General features: G+C 35.5%; 1 protein-coding gene across 1 annotated transcript in view; it reads left to right on the top strand.

Moving 5' to 3' along the window:
• The window catches only part of LOC129229597 (pyruvate dehydrogenase phosphatase regulatory subunit, mitochondrial-like), a 164,940-nt gene that overhangs the window by 52,104 nt on the left and 88,080 nt on the right, over positions 1-24,756 (top strand). Inside the window, exons 4-5 of the mRNA XM_054863934.1 lie at positions 17,814-17,895; positions 19,350-19,431. Coding sequence (XP_054719909.1) covers positions 17,814-17,895; positions 19,350-19,431 — 164 coding nt within the window. The remainder of the gene's footprint in view (positions 1-17,813; positions 17,896-19,349; positions 19,432-24,756) is intronic.

Raw genomic sequence — 24,756 nt, 5'->3', positions numbered from 1 at the left:
AATGACAAACAGAAGTCACAATTTATATTTTAACTATGATGAAACCCTCCAAGAATTAATAAATAAAGGCTTTAGCCCAACAGATTATGATGTGGACTGCAATGTCTGGCGTGAAGGCCTAAACTAGCAATCAGATGTTCCAATGAAGAAATTTTCGATAGTAGAGCTGCATTTATGGTTGTGGCGTTGGAGCTTCCACTTTCGCCAACTCTCAGCTAGGACTCATCTATGCAATTCTGTCTGCCATTGCTGCTGGTTTATCAGTGCTTTCTTCGCTGACGATCAGAAGATTTTTTATTGGGTCAGGCAGCTTCTCCAACTATAACGTGCAAAGCACTTTGTCAGAAATGTCCTGTGCTTCTCCAAAAGATCTCACTCTGTGAAGCAATTGGCTTGGTCTCATGTCACTTAACTCCAGCCCATTAACCAATCGTTGTATCCATTTATTCTCACTTTCCTTGAAAGTGTTTAGCAGCCTCTCTTTCGCAGCTGTATATTTGTTAATAGTGTCATCCTTGTTGATGTCCCAAATGTTCTCGATGACTTTGTGCTCTAGGTCCGCAATGAAGTAATTAAAACAAGCGTCCCTGCTGGAGATTCGCTGATCTTGAATTGGGCCCCGACAGCAAAAACCAAATCTCCGGCTTTTCCTACCAAAACGAAGGAATTTTTGCTTGATTTGTTCGCTTCCATAGCTGAGATGGCCGTTCGGGGTTGGTCTGCCTGGAGACGACGACATTCTATTGCTTAGAAGTGGAAACTGCACGAAAAATAAGTCCAAGGGTCACCAATGTTGTCTACCACCTATGGTAACCAGAAGATTGAATTGAGGTTGAATACTAACTATGTTTCAATGAAATATCAGCTTATTCTCTATTCCTCGTGATACACAAACTTATGCGCCGTTCCTCGTGCTTCATTATACCACCACAACAACCGTAACACTCGGCAGTGAAGAAACCAATTTGGTTGCAATTTTTTTTAATTTCCAATAGCACTGGGGTTGGACAAAAAGAAAGAATTACAAAACAAAAGAACATGAACATAAAAAATAGTCATTTCCACATTCTTCTCCATGCCTTCCAGTATCATTCTGCAACTGATGATCCATGGAGAACTCTGCACTGAAGATGATGGCGGCCATCCATAATCAGCCGACTTTGACAAAAGGGGACAATAAGGATCAGGGCCAGGTTGCTTAACGGCATACAATACAATGTTATCTTCTCCTAATAGGAGAAATGGCCCTTAGCAGCTAGTCTTTTTGTCATTTTATCCCACTTAGCACTTTGTGGAAACCACTAATGTAGCCCTTTAAAGGTAATAATTTTAATTTTATTTGAAGTACCTTCAAGTAGTAATGCTAGGTTTGCATTGTAGTACTTGCAAGCAGAAGTATTCTTAGGCATCTTTGATGAAAATGTGTCAGAACAAATGTCAAAAAATGTTGTTCCATCAATTTTTATATTACAATATAATATTCTTCTTTGGGTAATCTGAAACACTCGTCAATAGTCATTGAGTAACGTCCTTTCATCTTCATAATTGTTTCTCCATTGACTGTGACTTTCATGCTGTTTTTTTTTTTTTTTTGCTTGGTGACTCTCTGCTACCAGTCTCTGTTAAAGAGATCAATAGCTGCTGAGCAGTCATTCAAAGCTTGGGAAATTTTGTCTATAGTTGAAAGTGTAACGTTTTTTTAATACGTTAATTTTTCCACCTCTACAAGTCTTTTCCTCGGACTCATAATTAGACTTTGTTTAACTCTATGGATAGCTTTATAAAAGGTTTGGTCTCTTCTTTAACTTCCAATAGACTTGGCACTAATAGCTGGAGATGTTGTGACATTTTTCTCTCTACACTTTCTCCGCTTTGTTTCTGTAATTTTTTTTACTTACTTTTCTAAAAATGTATTTTTTGTCATTTCTCTCCTTGCTTTGTCTCTTTCCTTCGGTTTTTGTGAATATTCTGCATATTTAACCGAGTTTTCAAAGAATTTTTGACTGAGTCATAAAAGCAGCTAAGCTCTGGGCATTCGGACTTAATGGAATATGCCAATATCTCTTAACACAATGTAATGCGTAACCTAATTCATCAGAACTAACTTTTCCCACAGATAGCCAAGAGGTCTAGTGTCCAGATATTAACTTCCATGTCCAATATGGACATGAGTCCTCTTCCGATGGCAAAAGTATGCCTAAATCTCCCACGTTTATGCTTAGAGATAAGAGGCTTAAATGTGTTACGCAATTTTGAGAAAATACCAGAAATAAATTGTTGCTTAATATAAATTTATATAATCTTATCCTTGTTGGATTTACTTTTGATCTTACTGATCGATTTCTATTTGAATTTCGAATTCTAATAAATGTCATTGAGTGGAGGAACAAAGAAATTGCATTTTTGTTAACTGTCAGATAATGTTCCTCTAGTTCTTTAATGAGTTCTTAAATTTGGCCTTTAGTCTTTCTATATGACTTTCCATGAACAGTTTAAAATATTTTTTCAAGTTCTTCACATGCTTTCATCCATGTTTCTGAGGGCTCAATTAATCCTCCTTTTGATAACAAGTTTATCCAATCTGTGTTGTTTTCAACAATAACTTGGGAGGAGAGAATCCATAAACTTGGATCGATGCTCCTCAATCGAAATGCAATATTTCCTGCAATGTTGCGCATACCCTCTTTTTCTTTTCAATGAATTTCATATTCACATCATGTCTCTGAATTAAAGTCAATGTCTTACGACAAAGGTATAGATTCAAATATTTAGATTGCATCATTCATTATCTCAACTTCACTAAGGGCTTCTGAGTCAACATTTTCCATTTCGTTTTCTCTTTCAATATTCAATTGAAATCACTATCAAATGCCATTTCTAAAATTTCGGCAGTCAAATAACTGTCAACATCTGCGCTTTGTCGACTTGTGACTATTATTCTTTCAGAAAGATTTGGCAGTTTATTCGGCATATAAAGGTGTTTAAATCTTTTGATGACTTCTGTAGGACTCTAGTGATCCTTAAAGCGACCAAAACCTCTGATTTGACTGAAGAAACTCTCTAAGGTAGAAGTCTTCAACCTTTTACCACCAAGGGCCACATTGAAAAATTCATAAAGGCCAAACAATTGTCATTGGGGCACACAATTGTCAAATTAATAACGTAGGTAGACAGTTAAAAATGAAAAGATATTGCAGCATTTAATTTAAAAGAGGAAATGTAGGGTTAACAGTTTTTAAATTGTTCATTGTTTTGTGCTACAAAAAAATAAGTTCTCAGTAAAATAAAAGTTAATATACTTTTGTACATTTTTTTAAAAAATATTGAAACAGAATAATGGTGATATACATAACGAGATACTTCAAAATTCATCTACTATAAAAATTATTTCTTAAAAAAGAAAGACCCTGACATTACTGAAGGAACTTAAACTTCTTCAGTCTTAATAAGAAACTTGACAGTTTTTAATTTGTTAAACTTCAATATTCGGATGAATCTGTGTAGTTGCAATTTTTAATGTAGCCTCCAAATGTTGATCAGTTAAACATGTTCTTGTTTTTGATTTCGTATTCTTCATTTGACTGAACAACTGGTCACACGATGTAGGTACTACCAAAGATAGAACACATGAACAACGCATGTTTACTTACTCTGTTGTATAGAGTTGTTTTCGGATTCATATTTCAAATAAGTCTATTAATGAGGGTGTTTCAAAAAATTTAAATTCGAGCCACACTGCATCTACAAATTCTAATTGAAGTTCAGATGAACACTATTCATATCCACTGAGAACGGCAAGGAAAACATTTCCAATTTCATTTTCATCATGGAAGTCTGAAAATCTGCTTTCGAATTCTTCTCTTAGATTTGAAATGCAGTTTACATAATCGTCCAAGTCCCAATTGCAGTTTTATTCTACAACTCTGTCAATTTAGGAAAGTTGATAGAATTTTTATTTTTCAATTGATTTTCCCATAGGATTAATTTTCTTTCAAAAGTTTTCACAAATTTATAAAGATTATGAACAAGTTGTTCTTTCCCAAGTAAGCGGTAGTTCATTTCATTCATATGACCATTAATATCGACAAGAAATGCAAGCCACTTCTCGTACAGGAACTTGGAGATTGATTTCCATTTGGATACTATAAATTGCATAACTTCGGTTCTTTAAGTAGATAAGACGGTGAAGCATCTTCCCGCATCTCAACCAACGTACTGACGCATAATACACAACATCTGAATGTTCAGCTTCTGAATTACTCAAAAACTGTTGAAATGGCCTGTGGTTAGGGCCTTTTGAATGGATAGAATTAACCACTTTTACAACGACTGTCATGTCATGTTCAAAATTTGTGAATGATTTCTTATAAAAATTTTCTTGATGGATGATGCAATGTAAAGCCAACATAATGCTATTTCTGTGTGTCTCTTTTGATTTAAGTAACGTTATTGTACCTATCTGCTTTCCAGTCCTAGAAGGAGCCCTGTCTGTAGTTATAGCAGATAAATTGATCAAATTTAATTCAAATTTCGCCAAGGTTTCCTTCAGACTCGAATACAAATCCAATCCACGCGTTGTATCATTAAGTGGGATGACACTGGCCAATTCCTCTACAACTGTGAAATTAATGTCAATGCCACGAATAAAAATTGATACTTGTGCAGCATCTGTTGAATCATCTATTGCTACAGAATAAAACACAAAGCTTTTGAATTTCAAGTGATTAAATGTATCTACTACCAGTTCCTCCACTCATCTTGCCACCATCACACCAAACAAGCTAATGTTCGAAATAGCTTGAGCCTGTGATGGACAAAGCACATCAACTGCACATTGATGGCATTCCTTCACAAACTCTGCATCACTGAAGGTTTTTCCCTCATATAGCATTTTTTTCTACTATCATGTGGCTTACCCGGACACTATTTTCCGACACCTTATTTGCTCTGAAGAAAAACGACTGCTGACAATTTAGTTTCGATTTCAACTCATTCACTTTATATCGCTACAAAAATGTCCTTCCAATAAATACAGAATATTTCCCCTTGTATTTAGTGTCATAATGTCTCTTGATTTTGTATTCCTTCATTACACTCTTGTTGCAAATTAAGCACACTGCTTTACTCTTGTGCTGAAGAAAAAAATAAAGATAAGACAATTTTTCTTCAAACTCTCACTTTTTCTTGTTATCACTACTTGCCATTGTAGTCACATTCAAAGAACTTCGAGAAATGTCCAAGTGTTACCTGGGGTAAGCCTTCGCTTTCTGGAACACGAAGCCCATAAGTTGCGTCTTTCCCGATCAAAGCTAGTACTCTTTCTTCCTCGGGGATTAATTCTTTTTCAGTACATTCACCTTCACCTGTTTTTTTTTTTGCGTTCCTTGACCAAAGCTACATTTCTTGCTTTGACGGCACTTTTATGGTCCGACCTAGAGCCCCTAAAGTAGAGAGGCCGACCTATCGTCCAACATTTTCGTGCCACGGTCAGACGTAAACAAGACCGCGCTGCTACATTGGCGCATTTATCGCCTTTGTTGCGCATTCAACGCTTTCGTTCAAAACAAATTTCCGAGTTGCGTTAAAAAGGCCGTATCCTTCGGAAACATGAAAATTCATATCTGAAATATTGAAAATAAATATCCATCGACTAACCTTGTTTTACAGTATCATATGTTAATTACATGGAGGTATGAATGCTTTAAGGAAATACTTTAATAAGAAAGTTTAGAACTGTATAAGCAATTATATCAAAATTAATAGAGGCGGCGATTGGATCAGAAAAGAGGGAGGGGACAAAAAAAAAAGGCCACTAAAAGCCATAGGATTGCTAGCAACAGCAAAAAAAAAAAGAGGAGGGTAAGCACAGAGTTTTGCAAGATCTGGTTTTCAGAATTTTGAGGTAGATAAGTAGAAATTGATGGAAATCTAACAACTTACTCATGTTTTTCTCATGTGTTCAACTTATTCTTGTTCATGCTTTTCATGTGTTTCTTACTCATGTTCTGTCATGTCAAGATTTTGATGAATTTTGTATGTAACTTTCTCCGAAGAGACATCTAGACATGAATTAGGTTTACATTATTTACCCCGAAGTGTTTTGAGGCAACACAAAAACTTGGTGCTAATTTTAGTGAACAAGTATGGCTTGTTCAAATAAAACAATGTAATTTCCGGAAGAAACGCCGCATCGGCGTAATCGCCGCACCCCCAAAAAAGTGTGTGGGGGGAAAGAAAAATGCTCAGAATCGCCGCGGCTAAAATTCCCGTGAACCATTATTATTAAGACACTTTAGACAACATAAAAAAGTAGAAAAAGCACGCTTTTGGAACAAAATGATATATAAAAAGTAGATTAAAGTTTTGGATGATAAGTACGTATACATATTAAACAGAAAAAAAATCCACAACCTACCTTTTTATCTATAAGTTAATCACAACTAAGCAAAAACAGCATGAAACATTGAAATATCAAAAGAGAACATTTATTACACATAAAGCAATCAATAAATCATAAAATAAATACAAAACTATAAATAAATATTGATCATTTTCATCAAAATCCTTCAAAGTCTGATTCTTCACTATCAGTGACAAAAAGATAATTACATAACAGTTCATCATCAATATCACAATCATCTACATCATCACTTTCATCCCCATCACCATCGTTTTCAACACTTGATGAGGGCGAGCTTTTATCATAAATGCCTGCCGCGGTAAAACCCGACAGGATCGCCGATACCTTTACAGCGTCCCAGGCATTATTCACCCATTGGGCAACTTCCTCATAAGTTGCGGAGCGCATCTTCCCGGTTTTCGTAAATGTATGGAGGCCGTCACTCATCCACTTTTCCCACTGCTTGCGAATTTCCCCCTTGAACGCTTTATTGACTGAAATGTCTAGTGGTTGCAAAACCTTCGTCAACCCGCCAGGGATTATACCTAAACTGGTTGACAGTTTCTTACAGTGGATTTTAACGGAATCCATTAAGTGGGAGCGCATCGAATCCATTATTAGTAACCCCTTGGGTTGAAAAAATGAGCCTTTCCGGCGCTGATACACTCTTTCGAGCCACCGGTGCATGATGTCCTCGCACATCCACCCTTTTTCATTCGCGCAGATTTCTACGCCGGAAGGGAAATTCCCTTTTGGAAGTGTCTTCCGCTTAAAGATGAGGAGCGGCTTCAACTTTTCTCCGTTAGCCGCACAAGCTAACACGCACGTGAAGGCCGTTTTTTCATGGCCTGTGGTCGTTATAGGCACAGTTCGTACCCCTGTTCGATCCACGGTCTTATTTGGTGGACAGTCGAAGGTCAGGGGTACTTCGTCCATGTTGAAAACTTGTGAGGGAAGAAGTTGATTTTCCTCAATTCTTTCCCGCACATAGCTTAAGAAAGTTTCTTTCTTTTCCTCCCAATCGCTTGGCAGCTTTTGCCCGACAGTCGTTTTGGCACGCACCGAAATTCTTTTACGCCGCATAAATCGGTAGCACCAGCACGGTCCCCCAACAAAATTTTCAAGATTCATTTCGCGAGCTAAGACTTTCGCGTGCAGTCGTATCCTGATTGTCGATACTGGCAATCCATCTTCTCGCTGCTTCATAATCCATGCCTCCAGTGCGTCCTCCAATGCAGGCCACTTGACGGTGCCGGTTCTTTTCGCCCTTTTTAATTTAGGCATCCTCTCCAAATCTTTTTTCTCTCCTCGCCACCGGCGAACGCACCGCTCGTCGACTTCAAATTCTCGTGCGGCAGCTCTATTCCCGATAACTTCCGCTCGGGAAACAACACTCAACTTAAAGCTAGCGGTGTAGCTTTTGTAGCGCTTGGGAGCCATAACTTAAGCAAAACAAGAGCAAGAAAATCAAAATATAGCAAAAAAGAAGAACGTTGCACGTGTCGCAATGGAGAATCGAGGAAAAAATCGCCGAGACAAGTTTCCACAGTGTTGCCAATTCTTCAAAATAAAAGTTTCCAGAAAAGCAGCGCAAGGCATATAAGTCGTGCGTTAAATAATTTTAAAAAAATAAATGGCTCACTTTTGAACGCTGTTTTTCAGTATAAAAAAATACTTTAGATCATTTGTTTCCAAACTGGAAAAAGAAAAAGATCTTCAAGTTTCGGAAAATATCCGGTCAAAGTAGCAGTTAAGAAATTTTAGATCGCCATCTGTTGCAAAAAGGAGCTTGTTTGGCGAATTTTAACCGGATCTGGTAATCCTAACAAAAACGAAGTAGAGAAAAGACAAAGGATGGCAAGATGCCAAGTGCAGGGAAACGTTGAGATCGGTGTTTTTCGTCCTTGAACGTCGGATTCGTGCTTGCGTTAGCGATTTAGAAACGGGAGGGAAGAATGGCTGAATGATAAACTGAGCGGCATGAAAAAAAAAATGTTGATCACAATCGCCGCATTGGTAGAAACGCCGCACTTCATAAAATTTAACTTTTAAACACGTAAGCGCCGCGGCGCGTCTACCGGAAATTACTTACTAATATCTAAGCAATGAATAATAAAATAAAAGTTACTGCTTTTGCTAAATAATGTTTTATAAACAGATATACAACAAAAAACAAATAATTATGTTCTGAAAATTTTGGCATTTCTGCTTTTTTAATAGTTTCTAGTTTTGGTTTATAAATTGAAAAAAAAAAAAAAAACCCATAAAAAGTGGAGGTGGCATTAACTCCTCCTCCCCCGAATGGTGGCACTAAAAATTAAAATATCAGCTATTCTGCGAATTTTGCAAAATACTTCTGTAAGTTTCTTTTATATATGAAATTCAAATTGTTCATGGGGCTCAAATTTTTACAAATATGATGCCTTTGAGGGAATGATTATTTTGTCAGAATCATGTTGATTCCTAGCTGGAAACAATCATTTCTTTCGATTCCAGGGCAAGTAAAATGGCTTTTTAAAACCTGATTGTGAGTTCATATGAAATGTAACAACTAAAACTGAGTGATTAAATAAGTAAATACCTCCACTAAAAAAAATTTATGAACTTATGTCCGAAAATAAAACTTAGATAGTTATGAAATATATAACTAACATATTAGATGAAGCTTTTTTAAAGTACATTTCTTCATTGACGTTGTTTTTGAAACCAAAACTTTTCATAAATTGCCTGAAAAAGCAATTTATGCATACAACAATCTCAGTTACTATTTACTTCAGAGCAAAATTATCAAACTAAAAACAATTTATAAGTCTATACATAGAGCATGAAAACTGAACACCTTTTCAAAAGATGAAAATATAATAAAAACTGGCCAGGGGAAAATAATCTTCAATAATTTTGTTTCAAAGTTTTCATTTCTAATGTTTTAAAAGCAATTTTCTTTTCTTCTGTAATTGAAAAACTGATCAATTCTTTGGTTACAAAGAATTGATCAGTTTTTCAATTACAAAGAATTACAAACTGGTTACAAAGAATTACAAACAAAGTAGGTTATAAAGTAGGTCACAATTTTTACATACATACTTTTAAGAGAATCTTAAACATTCCAAAATGAAATCAACAAGGATAATATTTACAATTAGATATTATAGAGATATTTACAATTTTTACATACAGTTATTTACATATTTTACATAGAGATATTTACAAGAATCATTAACATTCAAAATGAAATCAACAATGTTTAACAGAAATCTGCAAAATGAATCTAGAAACCTATTTTGGGTCACAAAGATCCTCCTTTTCATTGCAAATGATGCACAAAGGTAAACAGCATATAACACATGAACAATTTGAAATTAAAAAAAGGCATTCAATGATGAACTTGAATTTAAAGTAATTTTAGCCATTTACATGACTTACGTGGAGGTACTTACAAATTTTACATATGCATTTACATTTTTTACATATAGCTATTTACATATTTTACATAGAGATATTTACAAGAATTATTAACATTCAAAATGAAATTAACAATGTTTAACAGAAAGCTGCAAAATGAATCAAGGAACCTATTTTGGGTCACAAAGACCCTCCTTTTCATTGCAAATGATGCACAAAGGTAAACAGCATATAACACATGAACAATTTTAAGTTTAAAAAAGGCATTCAATAACGAACTTGAATTTAAAATAATTTTAGCCATTTACATGTATTAGAGGTATTTACAAATTTTACATAGAGCTACTTACTTATTTTACGTAGATATTTACAAGAATCATTAACATTCCAAAATGAAATCAACAATGATAATATTTACAATTGGACATTACCGTAATTTCCTGCGTATTGTCCGCGGCGGCGTATAATCCGCAGGTCCCAAAATAGGCGAGAAGAAAAAAAAAATCTGCGTATAGTCCGCGGCGGCATATAATCCGCGGATAATACGGTAGAATAAATGAAAGTTTGGTTCTATTATGCATACCATTTTCTGAAGCAAATATATCGTAATAAGCAAATGTAATTCATCAAAACTTACAATAGTAATACTAGCATGTAAAATGAAAGATTATTTCATTATAAGGTTTTATTAACATAGAAATACTTTCGATAAAATGATACAAGTTGAAATTTACAAACATTAATTAAACCCTTCGAAGTCAGAAGTGTCTGTCCGATACAAACATTTCCATAACGTTTGCATCCAATGCGGACGAATTGTTCACTTCAGCGTCTGAAGCAGAGTCTGCATCTGCGTGGTCAATTAGTCCCGCCTTCCGGAAAGAGTTTCGAATCGTTTCGACCGAAACATCTTCCCACGCACTTTTCACCCATGCTACAACTTCCTCATAAGATGCCCGACGCATCTTCTCCCCCCCCCCCTTTGTAAAGGAATGCATTCCTTCTGACATCCACTTTTCCCAGGATTCCCTGACCTTCTTCTTGAAACTACGATTTACCCCTATGTCTAGGGGTTGTAAAACTTTGGTCAGGCCTCCTGGGATGATAGATAATTTGGCACCAGACGTGGTGCATGCACTTTTAATCTTATCAGTTACGTGCGCTTTCATAGAGTCCATGACGAGGAGGGCCCGAGGCTTAAATAAGCTGCACCTCCTTTTTCTCCAAACACTGGCTAGCCAGTCGAGCATTACCTCCTCCTTCATCCACCCTTTTTCATTTGCGCGTACTTCAACTCCCGTTGGGAAGTTTTGCTATGGGACAGTCTTACGTTTAAAAACAACCATCGGTGGCAGCTTATATCCATCAGCTGCACACGCTAATACAACGGTAAAAGAAGTTTTTTCATTTTCAGTCGTGGTGACAGGAATTGTATTTTTGCCGACGCAATCGACGGTCCGGAGCGGGGGGCAGTAGAAACACAATGGAACTTCGTCCATATTGTATATATCATTATCACCGAAATTGTTTTCCCGGATTAAGTTCTTAGTAAACAGGAAAAAATTTTCTTGTTTCAGTTTCCAATCATCGGGTAGTTTTTGTCCCACAGTGGTGCGATTTCTGACAGACAGGTTTTTCCTTTTCATAAACCTGTAGCACCACGTAGGACCACCCTGAAAGTTCGTTATCTCCATTTCTTGGGCCAAGACTGTGGCCTTCAGCCGAATGCGCACGGTGGACACAGAGGCTCCCTTTTCACGTTCTTCGACAATCCACCGGAACAGCGAATCCTCTAGCTCCGGCCAGGACTGCTTCCCATGCCGAAACGATCGCCTGCTCCTTTCACTGCCGCAGAACTTTTCCTTTTTCTTTCTCCACAAACGAATATTAGACTCGTCTACACTGAATAGCCTTGCAGCTTCCCGATTTCCTACTTCTTCAGCCTTTTTAATAGCCTTTAATTTGAATTCATTTGTATAGCTAACTCTTTTAGACATTTTAATGCAAGCTACTATCAGTACAGACGCTACAGAGAAAGTATCACGTGCGCAACAAACATCGAAGATAAGAAAATGCAATGGATCCAATGCGGTTGCCAGATCTAAGCAGTTGAAAGTTACTTTGTAGAAATATAAAATAAAAATAGAATAATAATAAGCAAATAATTATTGTTAATAATATTTGTCGAAATTTTATCGTAATTTAATGCTCTACATTCGATTTATTTCCAGAACAAGTAATGATAAGAAAGTCAAAAGTTGTATTCATGATCGTTATCAATAAATAAAATATATTTATGGAATGTAAATAAATAAATAAATCTAAGGATAAAGTTTTTTTCAGAATTTAAAAATGTTTAACATGTAGAATTTGCATTTGGCAGCATGGGAGTTTCGTAGCGGCTGCTACGCATGCGCAAAGTAAGCAGCAACATCTGCTATCGATCGTGTGATCGCATTTCGAAATGAGCGCCATCTATTTGCGAATCTCGTTAAAAATTGATAATCTTTCTGAAAGAAGAAATTGCGAGGGGAAAAAAAAAGGCAGATAATCCGCAGCGGCACATAATCCGCACCTCACTAATTTTACACTTTTTTAACAGATAATCTGCGGATAATACGCAGGAAATTACGGTACATAGATATTTACAATTTATACATACAGTAGCTTACATATTTTCCATTGAGATATTTACAAGAATCATGAACATTCAAAATGAAATCAACAATGTTTAACAGAAATCTGCAAAATGAATCGAGAAACCTATTTTGGGTCACAAAAACCCTCATTTTCCTTGCAAATGATGCACAAAGTGGGTCCATTTTGGGGTCTTTTTTTTGACACTTACAAGTTTTATGTACAGCTATTTACATATTTTACACAGACATTTACAATTAATCAGTTGACCATTTTTTCATGAAACTTTCTGCTTCTTGGCAGATTTTTGCTTTTTGGCAGCAGATGCTGATCCAAAAATAGCTTCCTCAGCTTTCTTTTGGATAAGGCCGTTCTTTATGCCTGTGCCTATTTTAATTACTTTCAATAACAGCAAATTTTAAAACAAATTTTTGCTTTTCTCAATCAAAAAGCAAACAAGCAAATATCTAAAGGAATTCCAATTCTTATTTATATTGATATAATTTGTGTGTCATAATTTCGTACTTTATGTGTCAGTTGTTAAGTAATTTTCTTAGCGTGAAAATGAAACAAACAATACTACTATAACAACTGTGCCATTTATTTTCGGGTATTATGCCGAAACATTTACACGTTAAACCCGATAACAAACGAGTAACAAATAAATATTTATTTCATATATCAGAATTCTTCGCAAAAAAATTAGGTACGACGAGTATTTACATTTGGTTGGCGACAAAACAAACATTTTATGCCAAGATTTATGGCAAACCTGTTATTTCGTTAAGTAATGCTTTTTTTAATTACTACATCTAAAGTTTCACTATGTGACCAGTTTTTTGTTTAATAAAGGAAAAAGAAGACATTCTATAACATATTCTATCCAAATAGGTAAGGTATTCACAAAAAAACAGAAGTTCTTACAATGCAAAGTTGCGAATGCTTCGTCGGAATCCAATTTTCACGCCGGCAGTTTATTATCCATTTCTTTCTTCTATCTTCATTTGTAGGGAACAAAAACATTCGAATTTTGTTCTTGGAGTGATTGCTGCAATTTATTGCTGCACAACCGCCCATTTTCCTTCATTTAAACGTACAAATCGGCAAGAGTTCAGTAGCAGACGACACAATCGAACGTAGCCGTTGGCATGAAAATGGCTGTTGGGTCAGCTCCTAGTTATAGGAGCCTTAGTCCGATCAGCACTGAAACTTAAGTAAATCGTAACAAAATTAGTAATAATTACAAATATTAAAAATTTACATTTAAAAATGAAAATGATCAAACCAAGTACTCTGCATCATGATTTTTTTTTTAACTTGATCTTCAGTCCGTTATTCCAAATGGTCAATTATTTATAACTGACGTTGAACCTGCAAGAATTTTCTATAGCTTAAGTGAAAAAAGTATACAAATTAACTGAACTAAATTGTATCTTGCTGAAAAGCAATAAAATGCTTAAAGATAATAGAGAATAGTTGAAATTTCTAAGGGATGTTTTAACATATTTTTATTCTAATTTGTTCACTGCTGCTGTGCATGATTTTAATTCTTCTGTATTAAAGGCAATCAAATGTTTTCATGCCTGTTATGGGATAAATATGCAATAGTATTTTTCCTATAGCATTAACCAGCATCTCATGAAGAATTTAAACATGTGACGCATAAGATGCAAGAACGGGAAAAATTTGGTCTGCATAAAACAGGAAAGTATAAAGACACCAAATAGGGGGTTCTGTGATATGATGCTATGCGTTCGATTAAAACTTTCAGTTCTAAAGTTTTCTCCATGCATTTAATGTTTCATCTCTTTTTGTACAAACGAATTTTTCCCCCACGGGGTTAAGCGAAAATGCTTTTTTGAAAAATATAAAAGTTCATTTCCAACATGAATGGAAATAAAATTATGTACCATAAAGTTGAAAGCCACTGTTGTTAGTCTAAAAAGTAGTTCATTTTGTCTTAGCTTAAGCAAAAAATTTAAAATTTATAACAGAGTTCGTTAAAAAATGTTAGTAATAATAAAAAATAACTTATTTTTTGTCAAGACTTCACATTTTTTTGGGATCCTCCTGCATAATTTAGTCTTTCTGCCAATTGTTCCCAATTGCTCTGCCGATCAAATAAAGAATATTTTCCTGTTAATTTATTTGCATTGAAGTCAAAATTGTTCTCCATTTCCTGGCTTATAATTTTCAATTGATGCTTCTTCACTCTGATAATTTTTTTATCCATTTTGATGCTAATAAAATAACAAATCAAGTCGACTATGTATAACTAATAAAGCTCATGTGACTGTTTGGAAAAACATTAGTGAGATATGGTGTCATTTGATTGGTGAATCGTTTTCCCATCTCGAGATGCAGAGTGAAGGAGAGAAAATTCTCACTAGGGGCTTTTTGAACGTAGCATGAAATGTGGCTGACTATTTTCTCAGCGGTCCCCTCTTTTTGCGAGGGAGAAATAGACGTCACGTGAAGTTCTGGATATCTTGAACGTAGATCACCTGGCAAGGTGCCAAGTGATAAAGAGAAAACACTGCTTAATCAGTATCTTTTTTGCAAATTTTTCTCTAAAGAATCATATTTTTGTTTCTAGGACTTAACATTTGCGTTAACATTAAGTTTATATTTATGTTAAACTTAAGTAACGTTTTATTATTACTAACGTAAAAACGTTAGTAATATAATTTTTTACAGAATACTAAATATCTATATAAAGTATACTTAATCAAGATGCAACTATAAAATAAAAGAAATAAAAGTAATTAAAAAGCAAAATACACATTTCTTTAGATTAAAATATCACTTAAATCATCATTCTATACCATCTTCATCGAAACCTATTTGTTGTTTTAGCATGGCATAGCAATAAACTAGTTTCGTGAGAGAAGCAACTGGAATTCTTTGCAGTTGGACAGCCCTGTTCTAGTGGACAGTCCAAGTAATCTGTTCTTCGTGTCATTATCATTAACATCTTCAGTAAAAATGTTTACTACATAATGCATTTTTGATGTCAAGAGGATCTTTTCGGTGACATTTTTGCACCCATTCTTGGCATGATTCGTTATTTCCTTTAGGAAACGTGTAAAATAATATTTTCCCCTTTGAAGTTTTTGTGTGTGTTCTTGCAAGTTGCATTGACACACACACTGACATGTTGATATATTAAAAATATTGAACACAGATCAATACCATTAACATCAAGAAAGTGAAAGTTTACTTGAAAAATCTCAAACCAACTTTGAAAATGAAAAAGAACAAATAATCAAGAGACATGGAATGTCGTACTGAAATCTTTTTTTTTTACTCCGTCTTTGTCCCCTTTTCCCTAGTCAGCGTGTTGACATCACAAGGATGAAAAGATAAACTCATCAGCGAGGGATATCTCAAAGAAGTGACCTAGCTCTATAGCTCTGGTCTGACTCATACTGTTTCCCTCGTCAGTTGTTATTTATTTGTGTGAAACTAACAAGATCTAAAGCGGCACCTGAGTCTCGCAATATGGTCATAACCATCCATTTCACTTTAGTCTTTCTCTGTATTTTTCTGCCGGAGTGTTTTTGATCTGATTTAGTCCCTCAGCATCCTTATCTCTTAGCAATTGAGGACATTGGGCTCAGCAGTGGCCTTCTTTTTTACAGACATAACATTTCTGTTCCCGGTGCTTTTCGAAATTGTCCCATTTAAGAGTTTCTCTAGTTACCCTTTTCAAGAGCAACTACTTCCCTTAGTAAGTTTCCCAGATTTTTCGGAGTCTTCAGAGCTTCTGGAAAGTTCTGATGTTTTCTTATTTTACGGCTTCTTTTTCCCGAATTTATCATACTTTCGATAAAACCTCTTATTAGCAAGCACATATTACTTATGTGCTTGCGGTTAGATTCATATTCATCATGTTTTTTTGCCAGTTAGTTTGAGGGGATAATTTTGCCATATTCATCTATGAAATATTCCCTAACTTTAATTGAGACTCTTCATTTTATTTGATCAGTCAGCATAAGATTTATGGTGTAAAAATCTGAAACTTCAGACACTGCAGCCAACCTTCCAAGTAACTGTTTAATTCAAAAACAAAATCCTTCAGAGCAAATTAGCTCGTATCTGAGTTCAAACAAATTTTATCCTTGTTGAAACAAAAAGGTTGGCCTACCTTTTGTCTTCTCGATCGGCAGCCTTGTAATGTTTATTTCTGAATGCCTAGAGAATCTGTAAAGAACCAGTAGTCATGCAGGCGTCAAACACGTAAAGATTTATTGTAGATAAACTAAAACTAACGAAAACTATATTGATACACATGTTTTTAAATATATCCACACAGCACAAGACAGATACATGAGCACAACATCTATAGAACAAGGAACTCAAACTAGCGAAAAAAGGAAGAAGGGGATTATGGGAAGAGCATGATGTTAGGCTGGCCTTGGCCTTATGGGATTGCATCATTAGATTGAAATGATTTATTCAAATATAGGATTAGATTACAACAATCCTGAATGTCTCATGGTTCAATTTAAACCTTTCCTACAAAATCATAATCGTCTGACGTTTCTTCAGGCTCTTTTAGGATTATCTCTACTATATCCAAAGGTAAAAGTGTCATTATTTGGACACCCAATCTTCTTTATCAATTTCAGCCCTTCGCACCTGTCTCTCAAACATGATTAGGTACAAAGCTATGCCTGAATTCCTGGGATCACATCTTTGCATCATACTTTGGGTCATTTGAGCAGGTTTACACCCTAAATTCTCAGAGGATCCAGTCCTACTAGCAGATACATTACGTAATTTAAGACACTCCAATTATTTTTTTTTAGGGAGTATGCCCTAAGTATAAAAAATCTTAAGTACTAAAACTGCTAAATTTCCTATGTTTTAATTTAAAGATAAGTAAGGCTTAAATGTGCTAGAAATGTTGAGAATATACAGGCGATTTATTACTTAATATAAATTTATGCAATTTGATCCTTGCATTACTATTCCAACAAATAGATCTAGATCCTCTACTAGGAAATCTCCCATCTACCATGAAATGGACGCTGGGAGAAAAAAGAAAGAAAATGTTTAAATTAAATGGCTAACTCATAAAGATTCAAGATGTGGCCCCTAATCGGCAGCAAAACTGCCATAATCAGCCACTTTAGGAAATCATTTTCCATAAAATTATCCGTGATTTTTTTTCATGCTCAATTCGAAAAGCCCTTTCTTCATAAAGAAATAACACTGTATTAAAAAAATCAATGCACCTAGATGGAGTAGTTAGAACGAAATGAAATTTTACACACGTAAGGGCATTTTATAGGAAGATTACAAAATTGCGTTGTATTTTTTAATTTGTGAAAATGTATAACAAAACATCTTTTTTTTTTTTTTTTTTAAGGGCCAGAAACATAGAATGTCAAATACTATCTCCTAAAGAAGCACGAGAAAAGTGCCCAATCATTAGCACAGAAATGTTAAAGGTTTGTTCATGTTTTCTTTTGATTGTTTGACAACTTCATAAACTTTGTGTTATATTTGCAAAAAACGCTGGTAGTTTGAAAAACCCCTTATAGCGAGATTCATATGTTTTTTAAACAATTTTTTGATATAATGAAAAAATATTTCTATATAATCAAACCAGTACATTGTTTTCATACTGCCCAATTCGGCTTTTACACTACATGCCACCTCACTTAAACAGGATTAAAAGTGGATTTGTGTAACAGTGCTCAACAGATGAAACTGGAATGCCACCGAGTTGCAGTGATGTGGAAGAACTGAACTGTTTGTAGTACCATGCCACGCATAAGCTGACTTGAAGTTTTCACCTGCCCCCTTTAAAAACGAAGCAAACTTTCCTTGCCGTTGAAGAGACAGCTAAAACCTCTGAAAGGATGAGTGCTTCTCTAATGAAAAATTCAAGCTTATAACTGCAAAATTCATCATCATTTTATCAATTAATGAATATTTATTGTGATGAGGAGAGAAAAATAGAGATCTAGGGCAATTTTTATTCAGTGATTGATCTTAGAAATGTATAGCTTTTTCATTGCAGGAATGGAAATAAACGAATGGAAGATTCGTTTAGCTATACGATGAAAATTTGGTGAACTAAGGGCTCCATTCATGTGTCAGTTATTTTTTGTAAATGTAAAGTTAAAAAAGGAATAAATCTGTAATATTCATGTTTTTTCAGAAAAATAGCAGGGACCTCAAGCAAATATTTCCACACATGAATTCTGTTGCCCTGTTTTAAAAAAGCCCTTCTTTTAAACAGTGAACTGTTTTACTTAATCTAGGAGATAAAACACTTGATATCTTTCAACAGTAAAATGGTACATTAGACTAATAATTAAGAGTTCACAGGCAGATTTGCATTTCTGATGTAAAACCCTGTTTTTGACGTGACATGTCAAACTAGTCGAAAACTCAAAACCCTGACAAAAACTTCAATAACCTATCAAACTTAAACACTGACATTATTTTGAAATACAGTCGTTATTGACTTGATTTTTATAAACACATAAGAATTCCTCGTGCTGAAAAAATATTTAACTATAATTTGTACTTCCTATTGATCAAGTCAGTAAAATTTATTTATTTAATTTTTAGTTAAAAATAAAGCTTGTAAATATGTCCCGAAGCAAAGCGATGTTGGCCAATAAAGAAAAGCGTAATATCAAATGTCTGAAATTTTGTGGACCATTTTAATTAGATCAGATAAATGATACCAAACTCTTGGATGGATTTGCATGGAAATCTTTTGACAGAATTTTACACTAGTACCCATTATTCTACTTTTTCAACATGCACCTGCAACCAAAACTGCCAGTCAAATTGCATTAGTACAAAACAGTTAAAGTTTTATTGACGATCATATGACTGATTAATTCAGTTCGCTGTTGGAAAACTAAGTTTTCAAATTCTTTTTAAGGGTGCTTTATGGATACCGGGCGATGGTTCTGGTGACCCGTTTGATGCTACTCTCACTTTTGCTTCCGAAGCTGCTGGTTTAGGTAAATTTGATCATTAATGTTTGCAACTATACTGTGGTAAGAATAATGTTTCGACCGAATAAGAAACGCTACACGACCCCATTTGGGGTCACGACCCTGGGAACCCACCCCTGCTTTAAAACAATTTTTTATACTCATTCATGCTTTAAAGAAATGCAGGTATGTATCATTTTTCTCCTTAGAAAGTTTTCAAAAGAAAAATTCAGTGAAATCCTGTTACAACGTATATCAGTATAACGAAATACCCGTTTCAACCAAATAAGTTTTCAGTCCCGATTTTGAAGTTCATTGTTACTGGATTTCACTGTATTATGAATTACATGATCAATGTGTACATACCTTGTAAAGAATTTTTTACGAGTTTGGCTCGAGAAATTATTTTCAAAAATGTTTGTTGAGCTGTGGAAAGCATTTTATGCGTTTACATTTGTAGTAACATAGTATAATATAGAAAAAAATAGATTCCAAATATCTAGTAAATATCTGGAATACGGTTTTTGAACCTCGTTTTTTTTTGTTTTTTTAGAAATGGTCGCATTATTTTGAACAAAGTCTCAAAAGAGTGCTGGAAATATTTTGCCAGATTTTTTATGGAAAAAAATGTCAAACAGTACCTACCACCTTTTTCAACGGAATTCATTTTTTCTCGAATTTTAAACAGTCAAAGAATGGATATTTCAAAAAAGCAAAAAGTACACGACACAAATAGAAGCTTGAAAAATACTCGGAAAAAAATTTACATGAAAACTTCAAAGGAATTTGTAAAACCTTCATCCAACTTTCCCTGCAGGTTAACATTGGATCCGTAGGCTTTCAGACTCTCAGTGAAAAGCATCCTTAAATTTGCTTATAAAGTAGCATTAATATACATATTTATCTGCCTTCTTGATGTAGTGAAAAGTAATGGGGGTAGTGCATCCCCAGAAATAGAAATATTCATTAATGCTATATTATAAGCATACTTAAGATCATTTTAATCTTAAATATATCCGTGAATTAATTTGAGTAACACGGAAAGGTTCTTCACTGAAGGTCTGCGATGCAACTTTACGCAAAAAGCGATACTTCCTTTTTTTTAAAAATTTACAATGTGAATTTTTTTTTTTCGGACATAGGGTTTATAGGTGTGAGTCCTATACTCTGGTTTCATGCCAAAAAATAAGGGAAAAAATTGTAAAACAAACCCCTAGAAAAAAGGATGGGTTTTGTTGATTTTAAAAATATAAGTGGTAATACCCCCCCATGAGTTAACCAATTTCCTCTATATGTTCTTGCGTACAAACTTAGCACCTCTCTAGCCCCTGAGAAAAGTATTAATGTATAATATAACGATCCCTTCCCCTCCAAATAAAAATAATGGCTATGAAACTGTCAAAAACTGAAAAAAATTGCGGGCGACATTTCCGAAAAAGCGGGATGTTTGAATGGATAAAGGTGGTCATATTTGGATTCAGGAGGTCATTTACACAAGAATTCACAAGAATTATCTCAGGAGCACTCTTTAAAAACTATATCCTTCCTAAACAGAAATCAAATCGTGAAGATGTTTCCAAGCATGTGGATTCACTTTCAAAAGCACTCATTCCTTCATTGAAAAATGCCTCCGGAAAAGAGGGGAGTAGTAAATGGAAATGGTTGTTTGCGCTAATGATTGTAAATCTTATACACCTCACCCGGTTTTTCCCCTCAAGATAGGAGGGACCAGTGGGAGGCGTGGCTTAGTGGAGGAATTGAGCTTTTTCGAAAATATTTCAGATGGTTGGAACCCCGATATTTTTTTAGAAATGGTCGCATCATTTAAAACTTAGTCTCAAAAGAGAGCTGGAAATATTTTGTGTGTTGGGGCGTTCTTAAAATTTCGATAGCACGATTTGCAGCTTTTTTACAGAGCAAAAGGTCCAACAGTACCTCGTTTTCAAAGAAATTCATTTTTTCTCGAATTTTAAAAAATCGAAGAATGGACGTATCAAAAAAGTAAAAACTGAAATACACAGACATAGGCTTGAAAAATACTCAGAAAAAAAATTGACCCGAAAACTTCAAAGGAATTTTGTAAAATAACATTCAACTTTCCCCGTAGGTTAGCATTGGATCCGAAGCTTTCAGACTCTCAGTGAAGAGCACCCTTAAGACAGCAAAAATACCAGGATGGCAGTCTATGAAGTTGTTGAGCTCTAAATTGGCAATTGGAAAAAATGTCTTTTCCAGTCTAAGTAACGAACTGTCAGTAAATAGCGTTTGAATTTCAGGATATTTTTCCTGAGCTAGTGAGATGTCTTTAAAGTTAAAGTAGGAGTGGAAATAGTATCAACTTCAATTCAGGCCCCCCCGTGTCCGTTTACCTTGTCGTGGTGGGGGGGCTTGCGGTGTGGTGAGTTCGGGGCGAGTTCTTGGGAGGAGTCGTGAACCCCCAGTTGCTCAAACAGAATATCGGCGGGAGGGGATTTTTCTCCCTTCTTTCCCTTATCACACTTACCAAATGCGGACGAAAACCCCTAAGCCAAGGCGTGTCAACCGTGCCGATGGCTGCGTGGTACCGGGGGTAGTCGGTGCCTCAAACGGGAGACTTCAGGGATAGCAGGCGAACCCTGTCCTACGCAGCCTTACCTCTGTGTGGGGGGCTACACAGGGGCTAGACCCCATCTTTTCCCCCTAGTTCTCTGGTTCATTTATGGATGAAAACTCAAAGAACACTTCTCCCCCTGGTGGGGAGCGTCAGAATGAATCGTATACCTCCGCAAAATTTTTCGTTATCAAAAGAAATGAAAACCTTACATTTACTGCTGTATCTCCTTTTCTAATCAACAAAGCTCTTGTAAATCTAATCGGTGAATTTAAATCAGTAAAAAAAACACGAACAGGCGAGCTTTTGGTAGAAATAAAAGATAATAAACAAGTTTAACTCATACTAGCTATTAAACAATTAGGTCCTTATCTTTGCACAGTTGCAGCTCACTCTACATTAAACTTTTCTCGGGGAGTAATTTCAGAGCCAGACCTTCTATTCCCACCAGAGAAGGAAATCCTAGATGAAATGAAGGACCAACACGTAAGTGGAGTGAAAAGGATCACTATTAAACGCAATGGCGTAATGCAGAATACGAAACATGTCATTCTGACCTTTAGTACGCCTATCCTCCCTTCACGTGTCAAAGCTGGATATCTCTCATGCCCTGTTAGACCATACATTCCTAACCCGCTACGGTGCTTTAAGTGCCAGCGCTTTGGGCATTCCAAGCTGTCATGCCGTGGCACAGAAACTTGTGCCAGATGTGCTGAGGCCGGCCACGATAGCAATGAATGCTCAAAGGAATTCAAATGTGTCAATTGCAAAGGAGATCACCCGTCCTACTCTAGAAAATGCCCTAAATGGCTCTCCGAAAAAGAAATACAGGTTATCAAAACTACTCAGAATATATCATACTCAGACGCACGAAAAATAGTTCAGTCTCGTACACCTCTATCTGAACTTTCATATGCTGCAGCAGTAAGAAAAGTATTCAATTCCACCGGTACACAAACAGATCCTCAAATCATTACAATAACCAGCACTAAATCAACTAACTCTCCTAAATCAAAAAATAAACAGCTCAATACTCCTAAGCCTCCACAAAAAAATAATAATGAAATTCAAGTACAAAGTACACAAATCCCAAGTACAAGTTACTCAACTAAATTAATTTCGAACAAACCAGCTGATCAAAAACAAAAGAAAACTGTAGAAAAAAAGAAATTTATTCAAACGCGCGCAAAAATTGGGGTAGCCTCTAAACAGAGGCCCCCAAAATTTTATAATTTTAAAAAAGAGGACTTTTTACTTTCTAGTAAGAAAGTAAAATTAACTAAGTCCCAAATCGAAAAACTCCAACAACCTCCTCCCCAAGAGGAGGACGAGGATGTCGATTTTTAAGATCTTCCGCCATCCGACGATGAAGGGTGGATGGACCATCCTCCTTCTTGAGTTACTTTTTCTTCTTCTGGCCGTTTCTCCTTCCTTTTCTCTTCATGGCCCTGAGCATTCTTTCTTGGAATTGTCAGAGTTACTCGCATAATGTCACGGACATCAAAGATCTTGTCGAATATCACCAACCGGCCATATTCTGTCTGCAAGAAACATTTCTGTCCCCTGTTGATAGACCGAGGTTGAAAGGTTTTGACATATACCGCAAGGACTGCTTGTCAGGCGACCGTCGTTGTGGAGGAGTGGCATTGCTAATCAACAATGATTATGCATCTAGCCAGCTCAATATCAACACATCCCTGCAAGCAGTAGCTGCGCGCGTTCACCTTCACTCGCTGTTCACAGTTTGCTCTATATATATTCCACCTTCTTACGACTTGAGAAGCGTGGAGTTGCAGACATTGGTTGATCAACTTCCTCCCCCATTTGTCATGTTGGGGGATTTTAATGGCCATAATCCTCTCATGAAACAGACCACAGGTTCAGAAATATTTCAAGAATTTTAAGGTTTATGACAAATTACGTGACTTTATCCAGAAATTTCTCAAAAATTTGTCACCTTTTTTCGGTAAAAAAAGCTATAAATCCAAAAATATTTCATCATTTACATAATCTGTGGTCTATTCCACTTACAAGTACTTACACGACAGGCCTGCCAAATTTCATGCTTGAATACTAAATAGAATTTGCAAAATCATGTTTTCCGTAGCCAGTATCGAGAAATAATTGCATTCTTCAAAAAACGTAAGTAAAGATTAGACTTAACACGCGTTATATTGCAAACATTTAGTATTCAAATGCTTATAACGTGAGTTCTAATTCGCGTAGATTATAAAACCAAACTGTTTCATAATCTTAAAGAATGGGGCTGTTGAATAAAACCATTTTGAGAAAAAGTGAATTTTGGTCGAAAATCGCCTTTTCAACGTAGTCGGATACCTTTTAACATAATCCTCCGATAATAATTAGCGGAGATATATATTAAAAACTATTAATTATGACTCTTAGATTTCAAAATCAAATCCCTATTTTTCGAAGGCTTTCCTCCATTCAAATTATTATTCAGTGCTTCATCTCAACTTTCCATAACAATGCTTTTATTAAAATGTATAGCGGGTGAAGAAAATCATCGAGATGAAAGATCTGTTGCCATTTTTTTTCTCGAATATGAACAGGTAAAATTCTTGTTTTTATTTTGAGGCTTTTCCTGTAATCAGGGGATTTAAAATGTTTACTTTTTGGGGTTTTCCGCAATCTGCCGCAAAATTTCAGTGACTTTTTTTTTTGGTTCAAGCCTGAGTGTTGAACTCGCGTCACTTGATATAACTTTTATTTTCGAGGTGGACCATGCAAAGCCGGGCGAC

The sequence above is a fragment of the Uloborus diversus genome, chromosome 9, assembly GCF_026930045.1.
Source record: "Uloborus diversus isolate 005 chromosome 9, Udiv.v.3.1, whole genome shotgun sequence".
NCBI lineage: Eukaryota > Metazoa > Arthropoda > Arachnida > Araneae > Uloboridae > Uloborus > Uloborus diversus.
Note: the sequence above shows the minus strand (reverse complement) of the source record. Positions and strands in the feature narration are given on the sequence as shown.